This window comes from Prosopis cineraria, unplaced genomic scaffold (assembly GCF_029017545.1).
Source record: "Prosopis cineraria cultivar Desert tree isolate PC_DT_omini unplaced genomic scaffold, ASM2901754v1 PC10, whole genome shotgun sequence".
Classification (NCBI taxonomy): Eukaryota; Viridiplantae; Streptophyta; class Magnoliopsida; order Fabales; family Fabaceae; genus Prosopis; species Prosopis cineraria.
The window spans coordinates 37,917,326-37,934,969 of record NW_026555341.1 but is presented as its reverse complement, the minus strand read 5'-3'; the positions used below and the strand labels follow the sequence as shown (position 1 = coordinate 37,934,969).

Here is a 17,644-nt window from a genome sequence, read left to right as displayed (position 1 = left end):
AGTGGAAACTTCTGGCAAACCGGGCCGATAATATTTGAATTGAGGGTGAGGGATTCGAATTCTATTTCTATCATTCCTCAATACATTTACATTTATCCGCACTTAATTTTTTTTATTTATTTGGTTTAATGGTGTTAGATTGATAATATTTACTTAATGATTATCATAAATAAACATTGTGAATTTATTTTCAAAAATATTTAAGTGTTGATAATAAATAATATATTTATTTTAATGTCATAATTAGTTTTGGCCCAAAAAATGTTATAATTAGCAATATCCATCCAACCATAAAGCCAAATGACTAATTAAATGGATAGATGGGAGTGTATATGAAGGGGTCTATTGACTATTGAGAGAGGTTATAGAGAGGATCCAGAGGAGAGAGGCTTGATAGAAAATAAAAATATAATTACTTTCATCCAAGATATATTTATTTGAAAAATAATTTTATTATTTTTATAATAATAATAATTTTAGGATTAAAAATGAATTTTTTTAAAAAATATAAATACATAATAATTATATGTTTCTTTATTAGTTTGTTATAAAAAACATATAAAAAGCCCATGAAATCATTATCTAAATAATAGAAAAAATTAAAAAAAAAAAAGATGCATGTGTAAACATGCCAATCAATCCGATGTTCAGAACTGGATCCAAGAGGCTAACAAACCCAATGAACACCTGGACCTTGATTGTTTGCTGTAATTCCCTTCGTTATTGACATGATTTTCACTCTCACCCTCCCTTTATTTATTTATTTTTTCCTTTTAAAATTGTATGTAAAGTGTGTTGGCAGGTGACAGCGGGGAACAAGCTGAGGAAAATGAAATGTTATATTTTATGAACAAAAAGCCATTGACCATATCACTTAATGAAATGTAAGACTTTTGTTTGTTTTTTTTTTTTTTTTGTTTTTGAAGAGAAACAAGTTTACCAGATAACACATAAACATGTACATGAATGTCAATTTGCAGAAACAATATCATAGTTAATAACTATTTTTTATCCCTGTGTCGTTGATTTTGCGTCCAGCAGCGCACCTTCAAATGCAACTGTCAAATAGTGCAATAAAAAATAACATACTAACATTCAAATTTAATTATATTTGATTTAAGCTGTTAAAACATTTTTTTAGAAAAAGGTATAAGCACGTCTCTATAAAAATAAAAATAAATTAAAAATTATAAAAATATTGAATAATGAAGTAACAAGAGAAGGCGACTAGACAAGAGTCATACTAAAAAGTTTAACTAAAATTTCAAATAATTTTTTTATAAATATAAAAAATAGGCTTTGTCAGAAGAATACTTAGAGTTATTGTGAGTTGAAAATAATAAATAAGAAAAAAAGTGATGAAAAACAAGAACACAAACAAGCAAGAGAAGTTAATGTTTGTTTAACTGCCATTTTCTCAAAGCCATAGAAGGGTGGTAAACAAGAGTGAGAAGCTCTCTTGGGTAACGTGCACACTGTTTCTTTTGTTTTTTAGGTATGGCAATTGGGTAATTGATTTCCATAGAAGTCTTGGTTTAACCTTGATCATGGAGGCTGAAATTTCTGCTATCAAAATAGGATTTGAGGAGGTGGAGCAACTTGCTTGTGGAGATCTATACTGACTCTATTAATGCTTTTAATCTACTGATGAGAGAAAGTAGACCAAATCACCCTCTGATATTCATAACTAGAGATTATATCTTTATCAAGCTAAATGTGACTTTATGTTACACTTCTAGAGATATCATTAAGTGCAGATTTTATGGCTAAACAGGGGCATGGTCAAGCTTGCAAGACAATTTTGGTAGAGCCAAGAATAACGATCGGACCTGAAGGTCTTGTTTAAATAAGAGTTCAGGTTTTAAAAATTAATTTTTTTAAAGTAATTAGATTTGAGAACCTAGTCCTGATAAGTCCTGTGAAGAGGGCTCGAACCCAAATGGCCCTTCAAGCTTTGATAATTCAATTATTTTATATATATACACATATATACATATATTTGATTGATAATAAAACAATTTAGTTAATATTTATTATAGATGATAAAGAATAAGTTGCAGAGATAATTAACATCAAATCTCTACCTCCATCTTCAACAAGTAGAGCTAAATTGAGGGATCTAATATTTTATTTTTAGATGATGATAAGGAGAATTTAGATTTATATTGATAAAAATTTTAATCTTCATCTTAAATTTAAAATTTTAAATCTTTGTTGAATTTTATGTAAGACTTTAATTTATTTTATGTTGAATTTTAAAATATTTTATTTAAATTAGAATGTTGAATTTTTTTTAGAAAAAGAGGACTTAAAGACCTAGCCCTATAAATAAGGGCCAGACTTCAAAATTAAGTCAAATTTTAGATAATTAAGTTTTAGGATTTGAACTCTTTAAAGGTTAGGCCTACCTTGATTCTTGCCTCTAAATTCTAGTACCATTCATTGTCAGGGGTTGTATTGATTTTATTAGAGAAAATCAAGGATGATTAATTTGTAGGAATCAGTGCAGAGGAGCATCTTCTTCTCATGTTTGAGTTTCTCTAGTTGTAATTTCATCTTTCAATCTCAGGCTTGCCAACTATAACAAAAACAATAATAGTAGTAGTAGCAGCAGTAGTAATAATAATAATAGTCAATTTAGATAATAAGATTTTTGTTTTTTTGTTTTTTGAAGAGAAACAAGTTTACCAGATAACACATAAACATGTACATGAATGTCAATTTGCAGAAACAATATCATAGTTAATAACTATTTTTTATCCCTGTGGCATTGAATTTGCGTCCAGCAGCGCACCTTCAAATGCAACTGTCAAATAGTGCAATAAAAAATAACATACTAACATTCAAATTTAATTATATTTGATTTAAGCTGTTAAAACATTTTTTTAGAAAAACGTATAAGCACGTCTCTATAAAAATAAAAATAAATTGAAAATTATAAAAATATTGAATAATGAAGTAACAAGAGAAGACAACCAGACAAGAGTCATACTAAAAAGTTTAACTTCAAATAATTTTTTTATAAATATAAAAAGTAGGCTTCGTCAGGAGAATACTTAAAGTTATTGTGAGTTGAAAATAATAAATAAGAAAAAAGTGATGAAAAACAAGAACATAAATAAGCAAGAGAAGTTAATGTTTGTTTAACTGCCATTTTCTCAGAGCCATAGAAGGGTGTTCGACAAGAGTGAGAAGCTCTCTCTTGGGTAACGTGCACACTTTTTTTCTTTTGTTTCTCTGGTGTGGCGATTCAATAATTAGTTTCCATAAAAATCTTGGTTTGACCTCGATCACGGAGGCTGAAATTTTTGTTATCAAAATAGGACTTGAGGCGATGGAGCAAGTTGCTTGTGGAGAGGTGCTGATCTATACTGACTCTATTAATACTTTTAATCTACTAATGAGAAAAAGTAGACCAGATCTCCCTCTACGGGAGCTGATCTTCATGACTAGAGACCATATCTTTATCAAGCTGAATCTGACTTTATGTTACACTTTTACGAATATCAGTAAGTGTAGATTTTATGGCTAAACAATGGCATGGTCAAGCTTGCGAGACAAGTTTAGTAGAGTTGGGAATAAGAATTAGGACTAAAAGCTCTGTTTAAATAAATGTTCGAGTTTTAAAAATTAAATTTTTTAAAGTAATCGAGTTTGAGAGCCTAACCTTAACAAGTCCTGTGAAAAAAAACTCAAGCCTGGGCTGCCCTTCAAACATTGATAAGCCGGTTATCTTATATATATACACATACATACATTTATATTTGGCTAATGGTAACACAATTTAGTTAATATTTATTGTAGAGATGAAGAATAAGTTGCAGAGATAATTAACATTAAATCTCTACCCCCATCTTAACAAGTAGACCTGCATTGAGGGATCTAATATTTTATTTTTAGAAGATGATGAGGAGAATTTAGATTTACATTGATAAAGATTTTAACCTTTATCTTAAATTTAAAATTTTAAATTTTTGTCAAATCTTATGTGAGAATTTAATTTATTTTATGTTGAATTTTAAAATATTCTGATTAAATTAAAATGTTGGATTTTTTTTAGGAAAATATGACTCAAGGGCCTAGCCTCGAGCCTTATAAATAAAGGCCAGGTTTCAAAATTAAGTTAAATTTTGAATAACTGAGTTTTAGAATTTGAGTCCTTAAAAGTTGGGCTTGCCCTAATTCTAACCTCTAAATTTGGTACCATTCATTCTAAGGAATTGTGTTGATTTTATTAGGGAAGATCAAGGATGATTAATTTGTAGGAATCATTGCAGAGGAGCATCTTCTTCTCATGTTTGAGTTTCTCTAGTTGTAATTTTATCTTTCAAGCTTAGGCTTACCAATTGTAACAAAAATAATAATAATACTAATAATAAGCAAGAGAAAAGTGCCAAAATATGTTTATTAAATGGTTGGCTAAAAATTTTAATATTAAATAAAATTTCACTTTTTTGGACAAAAAAATAAAAGTTTATATGGATTAACCTAACAAATTAAGAAGGTTCAAGATTGTAAAATATATGAGGTATAATTTTAATTTATAATCTAAAATCTAAAATTATGATAAATTCTTAGATGAACTAGTGCATCATGTTATCCATGGTTCATCCATTAAAATTACATCAATTTTATCAAATCAAATTTTATGCATAATTATTTTTAATAAATTTATTTTTTATATTAAAATGCTTGTTTAATTTATTTCTTTTTTTTTTCTCACTTACCATTAATGTCATCATCATTTTATATTTAATATAATCTAAATATTATATTTTTATTAAATATATTATGAATAATATGGTGCGCTAGCTCCATCTAATAATTTCGTCTAAAATTATATCTAACCTTTAAAATAATATATTATTAAATTGTCATATGAAAGTTTTAGATTCCGATTTTCTTTTTCTTTTTTAGTAATAAAAATTTTTAAAACTAAAGAATGTGTTAATTTTAAAAAGGGGCAAAGTAGTAAATTTAACTACAAACTATTTTTGAAGAGCATTTGGTAACCTAAACTATCAGATGGGGCAAAATAAATCACGAACTTTTAAAAATAAAGCATCTAATAACCTATCGTTAACTTCAGCTAAAAGATGTTATGTGGGGCTTACAATGACACGTGGTACAATGCATTAACATGATAAAAGTGTAAATTTAGCCACGAACTATTTGTCGAGGAGCATTGGGTAGCTTTACTATAAAAAAACAAACCATTTAGCACATTCTTATCAATTTTGATCAAACAATGTTTATTTTCATACTTATAAAGCCCACAAAGCATTAATCTCTCTAATTTTTTTGCCTTCATTCTCAATATAAACTCTAGAAAAAGAGGTTTATTGAGTTTTTGTCTGAAAACATTTACAAAGACAATACCAATGAAATAAAAACTTGATTTTATTACGTATGAGAGAAGTTTGATTCTAGCTTAATTTAATTACAAATTATTTTTTCTATTTTGTTAGCTCATCTTCGTAAATGTTTTTAGATAATAACTATTTAAACCTCTTATTCTCAAGTTGAGATTGAGAACGAAAGTAAAAAAATTAATGTTTTATAGGCCTCATAAGTATGAAAATAAACGATGTTTGGTCAAAATTGAAAGAAAAGTGCTGGATGGTCTCTTTTTTATAATATAAACTATCTAATGCTTTTCAAAAAATAACTCGTGACTAAATTTATACTTTTACTATATTGACATGTCGTGCCACATGTTATTGTGGGCTCTATATAACTTTTGTTAGTTAAAATTAATAGTAGGCTATTGGATGCTCTATTTTTAAAAGTTTGTAATTTATTTTACACCATCTAATAATTTAAGCAACTAAATACTCTTCAAAAAATAATTTGTAACCAAATTTACTATTTTATCCTTTAAAAAACGATGTCAAAACTAATCTCCTCCTATGTGATGGAACCTTCCAAACAAAATTTACGAGCACAAACTGAAACTTGTGAACCGTGGTGTGACGATCCTTTCCCAACAACCGTTTTTACTTTCCTTCTGTTTGGTTTCTTCTTCTGTCTTCTGTCTTTTCCTTTCCATCCCCGTTCTTCCCCGCCTCTCTTGACGTGCTTTCTGCATCGATCTGTAAACCTTTTCTTAGATCTAGCACTCTCTTATCAGATCTCGTTTTTTTCTTGGCTTCATTTAATCCATTTAGATCTTCATTTATTTCCTGACGTATAAGCTGTGACTATTCATATCTGAAAATCCAAAATGGCGACCATGACGAGCTTGATCGGGCTTATCAATAAGATTCAACGAGCTTGCACTGTCTTGGGTGACCATGGTGGCGAGGGTTTGTCCCTCTGGGAGGCTCTTCCCTCGGTTGCTGTGGTCGGTGGCCAGGTATGTACCGAGTCTTCAAGTTCTTTCTTTTTTTCTTTTAAAATATCAAATCTTGTGAGATTGCTCTACAAGGTTTTGAAAATGGATGATTTGATTTTGTTCTGGGGTCTTGTGAAAATCAGAGTTCAGGGAAATCATCAGTCTTGGAAAGTGTGGTGGGAAGAGATTTTCTGCCTCGTGGATCTGGTAATGCCAAGAGTTAATCTTCAGTATGTCGTGCTTTTATTCGTTATTTATACATATCATCAACAGTATAATTGAGGAAATATTTGAAGGAACGAGTATGTTGCTGCCCTGCTTGGCAGTAACAATTTTGGTTTCTTGTACAAACTGAAAGTTGATTCCAAGTCTGAAATGGCTAGGTTGAGCTTATACGAAAGAGACTGTGCAAAATTTGTTAGTACTTTTTGCCTTCCTTTCTTGCCTTGTCCCGTACATTGCAAGAAGTTTTTTTCTTTTTGGTGTCACAGATACCTGGCTGCTGTTGTAAATGTAAAGTATCATTTACTTACCTTTCTTGTACGTAACAATTTTGCAATTTTTGAGAGACATCGACTTTCTTTATCGTAAGGTATTGTCACACGGAGGCCACTAGTGCTACAACTTCATAAGACAGATGGTGGGGCGGAATATGCTGAATTTCTTCATGCCCCAAGAAAGAGATTCACTGACTTTGGTATGTGCAGTTTCTTACTAACCTTTTGATTTCTGTCCAAATAAGATATGCATCAATGATGAGAATTGAGATATCATCTTGCTCAATAACTTGCGTATCTCAAATTAGTTAGGATCAATCCTGGTCTAGGGAAAAACTAGTTAGTGTCAATAGCTTCAAACTTATTTTCAATTGAGTTTAATGTAGCTTTCAACCTCCCATAGACAGTGATAGATTTAGTGACACATGCGTAATATACTGTGCCATTCTGATCAAGCTTTCAATGATTTGCCATATTCAAAATTAATCTCATTTAAAACAAATGTTACAGATCGTAAGACTTGATAGGCTGACATTAACTATGCCCTTTGGAAAAGAATGGCAATGATTGTGGAGGCGATGATATTAACTTTTTTTTTTTTAATTTCAAAATGGAAAACATGTTTGCTGGAAAAAGAAAAGGAAAATTGAGAGGCAATTGATTTTTACAAATAATTAGTGGTTTCTTTTTTGTTGAAATTTCAACTGTTATCAACAATGAAGCTTATAGCAGTAAATATGTAATGAAATTTTAACTGTTAACTGTAATAAAGCTTGGAACTGTAAATATTTGATTGTGGATTTTGTTTCCCTGTCAATGCAGCTGCTGTGAGAAAAGAAATTGCGGATGAAACGGATCGTGTTACTGGAAAGTCAAAGCAAATTTCTAACATTCCAATTCACCTCAGCATATATTCTCCTCATGGTTGGTAACGGCACTAGCCCCTGATAATATTATAAATGCAATGCTAGCAATAGTATGTTCTCTTGCCCTTTTCTATCAGATTATTCTACAAAGTAATATCACCCACCAATCAATTAATTTGTATGCTAAGGTGATCATTTTATTGTGGACCTTAACCGTATTTAAAATTTTAACTGCCATCAATTTCTGCAATTTTTATTTTGTAAAAATTCTATCTGATCTCAAATTCTGGAGGAAAAGACATTATGAGGATCTATAATATTAAGTATGATTGTTCACCAAGCTGTAGTACTAATTTGTTCAAATGGAACGCTTTGATATAGTTGGCAGTTGGCTTCCGATCTGTTTGTTAATCTTTTTTCTCTGAATATTTTATTACATTGCTTTAACAGCATACAAAATTTTTCTAAACATGACTCAAGATTTTCATTAGCCGTAGAACAACACTATGTATTTCCTTTTATGCTACACCCTCATTGTTGGGATGAGAAATGCTTACTGTTTCTCCTTCACTAATAAGGCCCTCATGGCTCTTTATGCAGTTGTAAACTTAACACTCATTGATCTTCCTGGACTGACCAAGGTTGCAGTAGGTAAATTTGAACATATGTCCTAGTATATATAGGCAAATCAAGTGGCGCCCCCCCCCATAGGAATCACTAGACTATCTAATGGATGATGGGATTTTGGCTTCTTTTACAGAGGGACAACCAGACAGTATTGTTGAAGATATTGAAAACATGGTTCGATCTTATGTTGAGAAGGTAATTTCGCACTTGGTATAAATGGCACAATGAAGTAATCAGATATGATTAAAAATGTTATTGCACAACTCAATAAGCTCTGTCTAGTGTCCTAGTGATATCGTGTCATCTCTGGACTGAAGAATTATATTTTGAATTGCAGTCAGAATCAAGATTAAACTAAAAACTATTTTTAGTAAATGAGCATGAGATAATGAAGTAAAAGTGTGACCAAATGAACGTCTTTAAAGGAGGAAGATTGATTTCTATTGAGAAATAAAAAATAATACTAGAGGGTTAGTTTCTTAACCAGGCATCCTGTGTCTATGATATATTTCAATCAAGTTAATTATAGAAGGTTAGTATGTGTAGTACAAGCCCCATCCCTCTTATTCTCAACACAATTGAATAAAGTGGGTAATTTGGTTGGATGTGCAAGCGATTACTTATTTTCTTAGTTGTTTAAATTGGTTCTAAATTTACCACTCTAGATCAGCATACATTAATTCTTATTGTTCACCTTTTCAATATAATCTGATTGAACTTGCTGGTTATGAAGCCAAACTGCATTATACTGGCTATTACTCCTGCAAATCAAGATGTTGCCACTTCAGATGCTATAAAACTTGCAAGAGAAGTTGATCCTTCAGGTATGCTTGTTATGTCAGGAAGGAATTTCCAGGGTCTATGTTGTGTTTCCATCGATGAATGACTTTCTTTTTTTCAGACAACATTCATTTATAAAATTAGTTTCAATATTTTTGTATCAGGTGAAAGAACATTTGGAGTGTTGACTAAACTTGACCTTATGGATAAAGGAACTAATGCTGTTGATGTATGAATTCCTTACAACTGATCAGTTATTTTCAATATTTTGATGTTTTTAATTTGTAATTTATCATAACCTGAAGTTTATCACTAAGTTGAAATGCAATTCATTTTCTTACTTTAATCTTGAAGGTTCTTGAAGGAAGGCAATACAGGTTGCAGCATCCTTGGGTTGGAATTGTGAACCGTTCACAAGCTGACATAAATAGAAATGTTGACATGATTGTTGCTCGTAAGAAGGAACGTGAATATTTTGAGACAAGCCCTGAATATGGACATTTGGCACATAAAATGGGTGCAGAATACCTTGCTAAGCTACTATCGCAGGTTTTTTGTTTGATGACTTGTTTTCATTTTTTTCTGTTTAACATTGGGGTTGTGGTGCAGTTATTTTTTTATGGATTTGAAATTTATATATGATAAGAAATTTCCTTTTCTTGCCTTCACTGATTTTCATCTATTCAGCATCTGGAGCAAGTTATCAGGCAGAAAATACCTAGCATCATTTCCTTAATAAATAAAACCATTGATGAGCTTAATGCAGAGTTGGATCGTATTGGAAGGCCTATCGCTGTTGACTCAGGGGTAAGAACTGAGTTTATGCTGAAATTTGTTTCCTTATATTTGAAATTATTTGATTCCTGTTCATACAAAATTGTGCTGCTTGTTTTTACAGGCCCAGCTGTATACTATTTTAGAGATGTGTCGTGCATTTGATAAAGTATTTAAGGAACACCTGGATGGAGGGTAAGTATCAAGTTTAAGTGGACTGATTTTTGAAAGCTATTTAATGTTGATTCCTTCATAGTAGAGTGACATGGAACGGAATTTTTGCTCAAGAACCTTGTTATAACACATATTTTTACCAAGCAAATGCATCTGATGGATATTCATGCTGTTGTGAGATCAAGCAAATGTCCAACACTCAAGCAGCCTGCACAAGGATTCATTATAGTATATAGGACAGAGCTCTCTTCTGTTCAGAAGTTTCCTTTGTCTTAAATATCCCATGTTCCATGTCCATGTACATACAAGTGTTTGAACATTAATTACCTTGTGTTTCCTGGTGAAACATTGTGTTTCTTGTGTGGGGTAAAATAAGAGATGCATTGTGCATTCTTTTATGAAGTGTTTAAGGAACATCTGGATGGAGTTTAGTGCCAGGTTTTAGCATTGGTTTGAAGTTCAGGAACATCTCAATCTGACAATTAATCTTTTTTTTTTCTTAATATTTACTATTTTTGGAGAATTGATGTATAACCAACTGCTATTCTCAGGCGTCCTGGTGGTGACCGGATATATGGAGTTTTTGACAATCAATTACCGGCTGCTTTAAAAAAGCTCCCATTTGATCGTCATCTTTCCTTAAAAAATGTCCAGAGAGTTGTTACGGAAGCTGATGGTTATCAGCCCCATCTGATTGCTCCAGAACAAGGATATAGAAGACTTATAGATGGATCTATCAGCTACTTCAAAGGCCCAGCTGAAGCCTCAGTCGATGCTGTAATCTTTTTCAAACTCTATTTTGTATTTGCTTGATGTGACTACAACAAATGCATTCCATTCTCTTGCTTTGTTACCTAATTGAGTCGCCAAATATTAATATGCACTAAATACACTTGATTACGTGTTATATAACAATCCATAATCTATAAATATATGAATCTATAAATTTATTAATTTGTTACTATTTCAAATATACCATTCAAAGGGTTTCTTTATCTAATTTCTAAGTTATGAGAAGGTATTTTTGAAGCATTTCAAACGGCAAGGAAAGTTATTCTAAGTGAGAACCATCTCATTAGCTAAATATTCATGGACATACAATCTCATCTATCCAAAATACCTTAAGAACCATATACAATCTCATCTATTCATGACAAGGTGTGACAGACTGACTGCAGATCATTTCCCAAGAAGCAAATTTATCCCATTTATTCTGGACCTCAAAATCCATATATTTTGAAACCTTTAGATTCCTTCATAGGTGCTTCTGTTAGGTTTCAATTTATCACATATTTTCACTTTTTAATGCGTGATTTTGTCCATCCCCCTTTTCATGCTCAAAGTGAAAGTCCCAAAAAAAAAAAAAGATACTGTAAGAAATGTTTTCCCTCAATTTGTTTCATCATTTTGTGTTATCCATTTCTCTGGCCTAATTCCCTCCATATAGTAGTGATTTGATTTTCCTCGCTCTTCCTCAGGTTCATTTTGTTTTAAAGGAACTTGTACGGAAGTCAATTGCTGAAACTGAGGTAAGCAGTGCCTTGAGATGATACTACTCTTTCAGATTATCCTATGATTTTCATAAATGCACATGTTGAATGAATGACCATGTTATGCAGCGTTTAATGTTATCTTTGTCAGATGTCATTAAATATTTTCTTATTCTTCTGAGAATATTTAATGAACTTTTTGGCTTAAATAAAGGAAGAAATTGAGGGGGAAAACAACGACACTCTAGTATGAGTATTCTACTTTGCAGTGCAGCCTTTTCTTGGCTTAGTTGAGGGTCTTGGTTAGGCTAATGTCAGGGAAGAGCAGTGTTTTATTAAACCAACTTTAAGTCAATAAGGACATGGGGTTCTTGCTTAATGGAATGAGGCATCCCTTCTTCCTTCTTTCACAATCCCTTCTTTCTTCTTTCAAAGAACTTTCTGTCCCCAGTTGTTGGAACAGAGAGAATATGAATTTAAGTAGAAAATAGTGCAACTTAATGATATTGTTTTGTAACATGAGGTGAATATTGTTGTTCACTTTTATTTATCAATGAGATTCGTTCTCCTATTCTGAAAAAGTATCATACCTGAAATACTGTCAAGAGATGCACGATGGACGTTGTTCATTGAGATAGCAAAACATGCTTGGTGTTGTTTGTCTACAATGCGAGGGCAAAGACATTAGTTCGCCATTGACATTGAATATTTTAATTTTGGTAACTAATTGTGTTAGGGGATGACATGTCCATACTACCTGTTTGTATAATGATTGATTTGTGATGACTAAGCCTATAATCTGGTGAACTAGGATAAAATAGAAGCTTATTTGAGCTCAATAAACATTAAACACTTGAAATGTTTGAGGTGATATTTACTGAATAATGTTTGTTTATTGAAGTTCTGAGGAAAAAAATTTCTGGGTTGGCTTGTGGATGGTGCCTTTATAAAGTTTTATTGACTTTTGCTTTATAAAATTAGATTTAGATCTGTCAAACTCAGTCAATTTCTTTTTGACATCTTAACTTAAAATGCCTCTAAAGGACCGCCATGACATGACATGGAAACTTTGATATGTCAAGCTTAAAAAATGCTTAAACATAATAGATATTCACCAAACAGGTACAGGCAGTGTTTTCAGAACCGGACCGGACATTGAACCGGAAAAGTCAACGGTTCACGGTTCGCATGGTTCAACCGGTTGGACCAATCGGTGACGTAATAATTAAATTAAAAAAAATTATATATGTATATAATAATTTAAATATAAGAAATACATATAAAATTGCTATTTAACTTAAAAAACTTAAATATTTTAAGTTTATTATGACTTAACAAGCTATATGATACACTATAATATCAAATGATTAAAAAAATTAGTCATTTTTTTAAAAAAATTTGATAAAAAATAAAAAAAAAAGTTTTTTTTTGAACAGTCCGGTTTTTGAAAACCGGATCCGGTTCCCGGTCCGACCGCCGGTTCGAAACGGCTCAACCCGGCTCAACTCTGAAAACGGTTTTTTCCTTTGAACCAGACCGGAAACCAGACCGGTCGACGGTCCGACCGGTCCGACCAGCCGGTCCGGTCCGGTTTTCAAAACAGTGGGTACAGGCATAAATATGTACGTCACTTTCAAATTGTAATGTCTTGAACTATCCATCAATCTTTCTGTAAAAGTTATAGGAGGCTGCATTCTTTATATGCTATGAATAATGTAGCGGAGTTCAGATTTCATCAAATGCATGGAGTTTGCTCTAGTTTGTGATATAATTCAAAGTGAAACATAACCGTGCTGTCCTATATTTTAAGAAGCTTAAACTACTGTTCCCTTAAAATTTCAAATTATTCATGTAGAAGAAGAAATTAATAAATAAAAAATTATTTCATCAACATCAGTTTTCAAGTCTCTCATTCGACTTTATTTTTTGTGATCATCCATGTTCAAAATTAATAGTTGGCATGAGAATGAGCTGTTTGGAGCAGAATTCATCCTCGTCTGGGTTCATAGTGGACTTTTAGTTTTTCCCCCTTCTTGAAATGCACCCAGATGTCCCTATCGATAGTTTTGCTATGTTACCTGTGCATACTGTTTGTTCTATTTCGCATCACTCTGACAAGGGTATTCTTCTCATAAACAGAACCATATAACACATATATTGGACATAAAGATGCCACAAGGGATTATAATTTTACGATAATTTCTTTTTGGTATGCAGGAATTAAGAAGATTTCCAACACTTCAATCTGACATAGCAGCTGCAGCCAATGAAGCATTGGAAAGATTTCGAGAAGAAAGTAGGAAGACAGTTCTGCGGCTGGTTGATATGGAGTCTAGCTATTTAACAGCAGAATTTTTCCGGAAGATTCATCATCTTGAACCAGAAAAAAATCCTAATAGTAATCGGAATGGCCAGGAGAGTTTCACAGATAATCACCTCAGGAGGATTGGTATGCCATTTCCCACAAGCCTTCTCTTCAAGTGCATCACATGTTTATATTAAGTAATTTAGGACTTGGAATATCTCCTGTTATCTATAATGTATTTTTCTTGAGCTCTTTATCCTATAAATTTAAGAATTTGGTGCTTTGAAATTCTGTTGCTCTAGGGTCTTGCTGAGCTTGGATTTAAATTCATGATTTTATTGACATGGAAGTTGTTGAACCCGACTTTAGGCTAACAAGATGCCTAAAGGTTTGGTTGTCGATAGAGTACAATGGTGTCATGTAATTCATGTAGCTAACCCCATCACAGATAATCACAATGGGATAAGGATTATTGTTGTTGTTGGGGAGGAATAGATTTTTGGTTCAGTAAATTTACTTTGTTCCTTGTTTCAGGATCAAATGTTAGCGCCTACATCAACATGGTTTGTGATACCCTAAGAAATTCCATACCAAAGGCTGTGGTTTATTGCCAAGTAAGGGAGGCTAAGAGATCATTGCTTAACCACTTTTATGTTCAAGTTGGAAAGAAAGAGGTACGATATGATATCCCCTAGTTAATGTGTGTGCATTTATACATAAACTCTACTTCCTTCTCTAAATCAGTTTTACATGGTCAAGAAAAAATCGAGTTTCATTGTTGGCAATACTGTACCTAATTTACAAGGCTTTCATTGTGTAGTGTCCACAGAAAACTTATTGGATTCCCTGGTCTCGTTGACCTTGATTGTGGTGCAAACCATGGGGTTTATGTTTTAAGATGTTAAACATAATGAATCATACGTCACTAAATTGTTAGATTAAACTTTTGAATTTATTCAGACAAGAATGAGAAAGGATACATGCCTAAAAGTTGGGGATAACCATAATTTCATCTTTTTGTAGTGATTGTGACTGTTCCACCCTATACCTTTTTTTTTTTTTAAATTTTCAGGTAGTTTGGATCTTTTTGCTTCTTCTATATGTTGGAGTGTTGGCAAACTCTTATATCTGCCATGTCCACTTAATATAATTTCCCTTTTCTTTTGTTCCTATGCCTACGATTGATCTAGGAATGCATGTGAAGTAACTACGATTGAGTGAAGTCATCTTACTGCCTCCATTTGGCAATTAAAATGAAGTTGAGAGGATTTTGTTCATACCTGAACCCAAAGGCTTTCGAATGAGGTTCTAACAAGATTATATTAAAAACTATTTATAGGCCTTTGATCGACAGATTTGTTGAAGTGAAGTATAATCCTTGGCTGCAAATAAGTTCACACATCAATCAAGTTATCAGCACGTCTGAACACAGGCTCTTGTAGCAGGGTCTTCATGGGCCTTTACTTAACGGTTTTTTAGAAGTGAAATTATCCCTGATCGGAAATAAGTTCACATGGCTCTCAAGTTATGCTCTCCTTTAGATTCATTTTTCACGAGTGTTCTGGACGCTTGCAAGACCCAAACCGTTCATATGGATATGGAAGTATTAAGTATATGGAAGTTTTTCTTCCTATATTCTCTACCCCTTTTTTCTTCCTTATCTAAAGGAAGCCTGAAACTGAAAACAGTAGCTCAGTTTGCTTTCCGATCCATCACTTTCTAGGCTACTTAGTGAATAATTAGGCTATCATAACAATGACAGGTGAAGCTGGTTGCTTAACTTACTAGTATTGTTTAATCAAGATAGACAGGCGTAGTGCCAGACATTTTTTCTGATTGCAGGCATGATATTTGATGGAAGTTTATGTGGCGAAATCTGATATGTAAGTCATAAATAATCAAGAGGGTTAGCGGGGGTTGGGAGTTATGACCGTTTGGCATATTGGTATAAACAAGGCTTAGCCTAGATATGTGTATGCTATGCTTATTTTCAATTGAGAAGTATTATTCAGCCTACTCTTTCTCTGTTTCTCTTTCTCTTCTACCTCCCTCTCTCTCTTCTCTCTCTCTCTGTCCTTCTACCATAACAAGAACATTTTATGGTCCATAATATCATGTTGTGTCGTTATCTTGCAGAAGGAGCAATTGGGGGCCATGCTGGATGAAGACCCAGCACTTATGGAAAGGAGAACACAAATAGCTAAGAGGCTTGAATTGTACAAACAGGCGAGGGATGATATCGATGCTGTAGCTTGGAAATAATGATTATAAAGGCCTAATTTTTTTTTTTTCTCTCATCTACCCTATGAGAAAGATGTGTCACCCATAGACTTCAATTTTTTTTTTTTTACTATCATCATTATTATTTTCTGTTTGTAATCCAAAAACAGAACAGTCTATGGCTGCTGCAAGTCGTATTTGTGCTTGCATATAATTCCTCTGCCCTTGCTTGTATAAAGATACTTCAAAGTATAGTGTTGCGATCTTGTGGAACCAACGAGTTGGTTCTGTGTGATTTTCTCTACCATGTTTATTATTTGCAATTTTTATTTTTTTAACAAGTCACTCGTGTTTCACTGTTCTGCATTGTCATGACCTAGAATTCTAAGTATCAATATTTATCTTTTAAAGTAGCATAGACCTCATGACCTAGATATCAACTTTATCCTACTCTTGAAGGTTGGAGTAAACTAGTCTTCAAAATGCCACCGTGCTTTCAATTTGATTATCTAATTAAATATTTTATATCGAACTAGTGTTTTCACACAATTAAAAGAATCGATTCAGTTACCCGTTTCTCACGAGTTTGGGCTAATTTTGTGCAGCATCATGCCATGAATCGCATCACTCATGAAAATGACTAGGTTTTCTTTTTTCTTTTTCCCGGTAAAAATGAAAATGACTAATGTTAATATGCAATTTATCTAACTTATAATGAAAAATACATTTATCAGAATTCTGGTTACTGCAAACGTTAAGCAGAAATGCATGAAGAGTTGACAGTAAAAGAATAATAGAGTCCAAAGACATACATATCATTAGTCCTCTGGTTTCGTTGAATACGATGGTCGCAATGCAGGCAAGGTGAGGGAGCTCCTTTTTTTCTTTTTTAATCGTTTGCGAGGGATGAGAGAGTGGGTTGTCAGATCTGATTTCAATGTTAGTTTAGTTTTTTATATGGCTGAACGTTGCTGTGATTCTGGTCAGGCCTTAGCGAGATACAAGGGAGTACTACAAAACTGAATGTTGTTGCAATTCTTAATTTCATAAATCCATAATTCTTGCTAAAATGTAGGATCTAAGTTAATCCTTATTTTAAAATTGGACAATATGGCTTTGTTATAGTTATAAATAAATTAATACGTTAAAATATGAGACAGTTCTGTTGAAAAAAAAATACAGGTATTAAAAATAAACTGGGAAAAAATATGGTAGTGAATTTGAGGTTGGTATATATATGATTATTAAATTGTTTTATAAACTTTTCTCATTTTATTTTTTTACAAATAAAATATAGAAATATCTAAAAAAATATTTTTGTTTTCTTTTTTTAATCTTAAAACGTACTACATTTAGTTATTAAAAGTTATCACTACCAAGCACCAACCTACATTGTTATTGTCTGTTGCCACCCACCATCATTTGTTGCCACCAGCAATCATCAGTGATCCCTCCGATCATCCCCATCAGCACCACCGGTCATCACCCTTTGTCATTACCATTGGCCATCACCCATCATGGTCAATTGCCCTCATTGGCCATCGCTTTTATTTTTTAAATGAGTTTTTTTTTTAACT

The 17,644-nt window shown here is 32.4% G+C and overlaps 1 protein-coding gene across 1 annotated transcript; it reads left to right on the top strand.

Moving 5' to 3' along the window:
* The first annotated feature begins 5,961 nt into the window (after positions 1 to 5,961).
* Positions 5,962 to 16,374, top strand: LOC129322210 (phragmoplastin DRP1C). The gene is made up of 16 exons (XM_054968370.1): positions 5,962 to 6,355; positions 6,478 to 6,541; positions 6,927 to 7,031; positions 7,654 to 7,755; positions 8,298 to 8,348; positions 8,458 to 8,519; positions 9,058 to 9,148; positions 9,269 to 9,333; positions 9,459 to 9,653; positions 9,792 to 9,911; positions 10,003 to 10,073; positions 10,604 to 10,829; positions 11,531 to 11,581; positions 13,760 to 13,991; positions 14,382 to 14,521; positions 15,984 to 16,374. Exons 1-16 carry the CDS (start codon positions 6,224 to 6,226, stop codon positions 16,107 to 16,109), a joined length of 1,833 nt encoding a protein of 610 aa, XP_054824345.1. The 5' UTR covers positions 5,962 to 6,223; the 3' UTR covers positions 16,110 to 16,374.
* The last annotated feature ends 1,270 nt before the right edge of the window (positions 16,375 to 17,644 follow it).

Coding starts and splice junctions, on each gene's coding strand:
- LOC129322210 (XM_054968370.1), top strand. CDS start 6,224: ATGGCGACCATGACGAGCTTGATCGGGCTTATCAATAAGATTCAACGA. Junction 10,074..10,603: donor AAGGAACACCTGGATGGAGG/GTAAGTATCAAG, acceptor TGCTATTCTCAG/GCGTCCTGGTGGTGACCGGA. Junction 13,992..14,381: donor TAATCACCTCAGGAGGATTG/GTATGCCATTTC, acceptor TCCTTGTTTCAG/GATCAAATGTTAGCGCCTAC.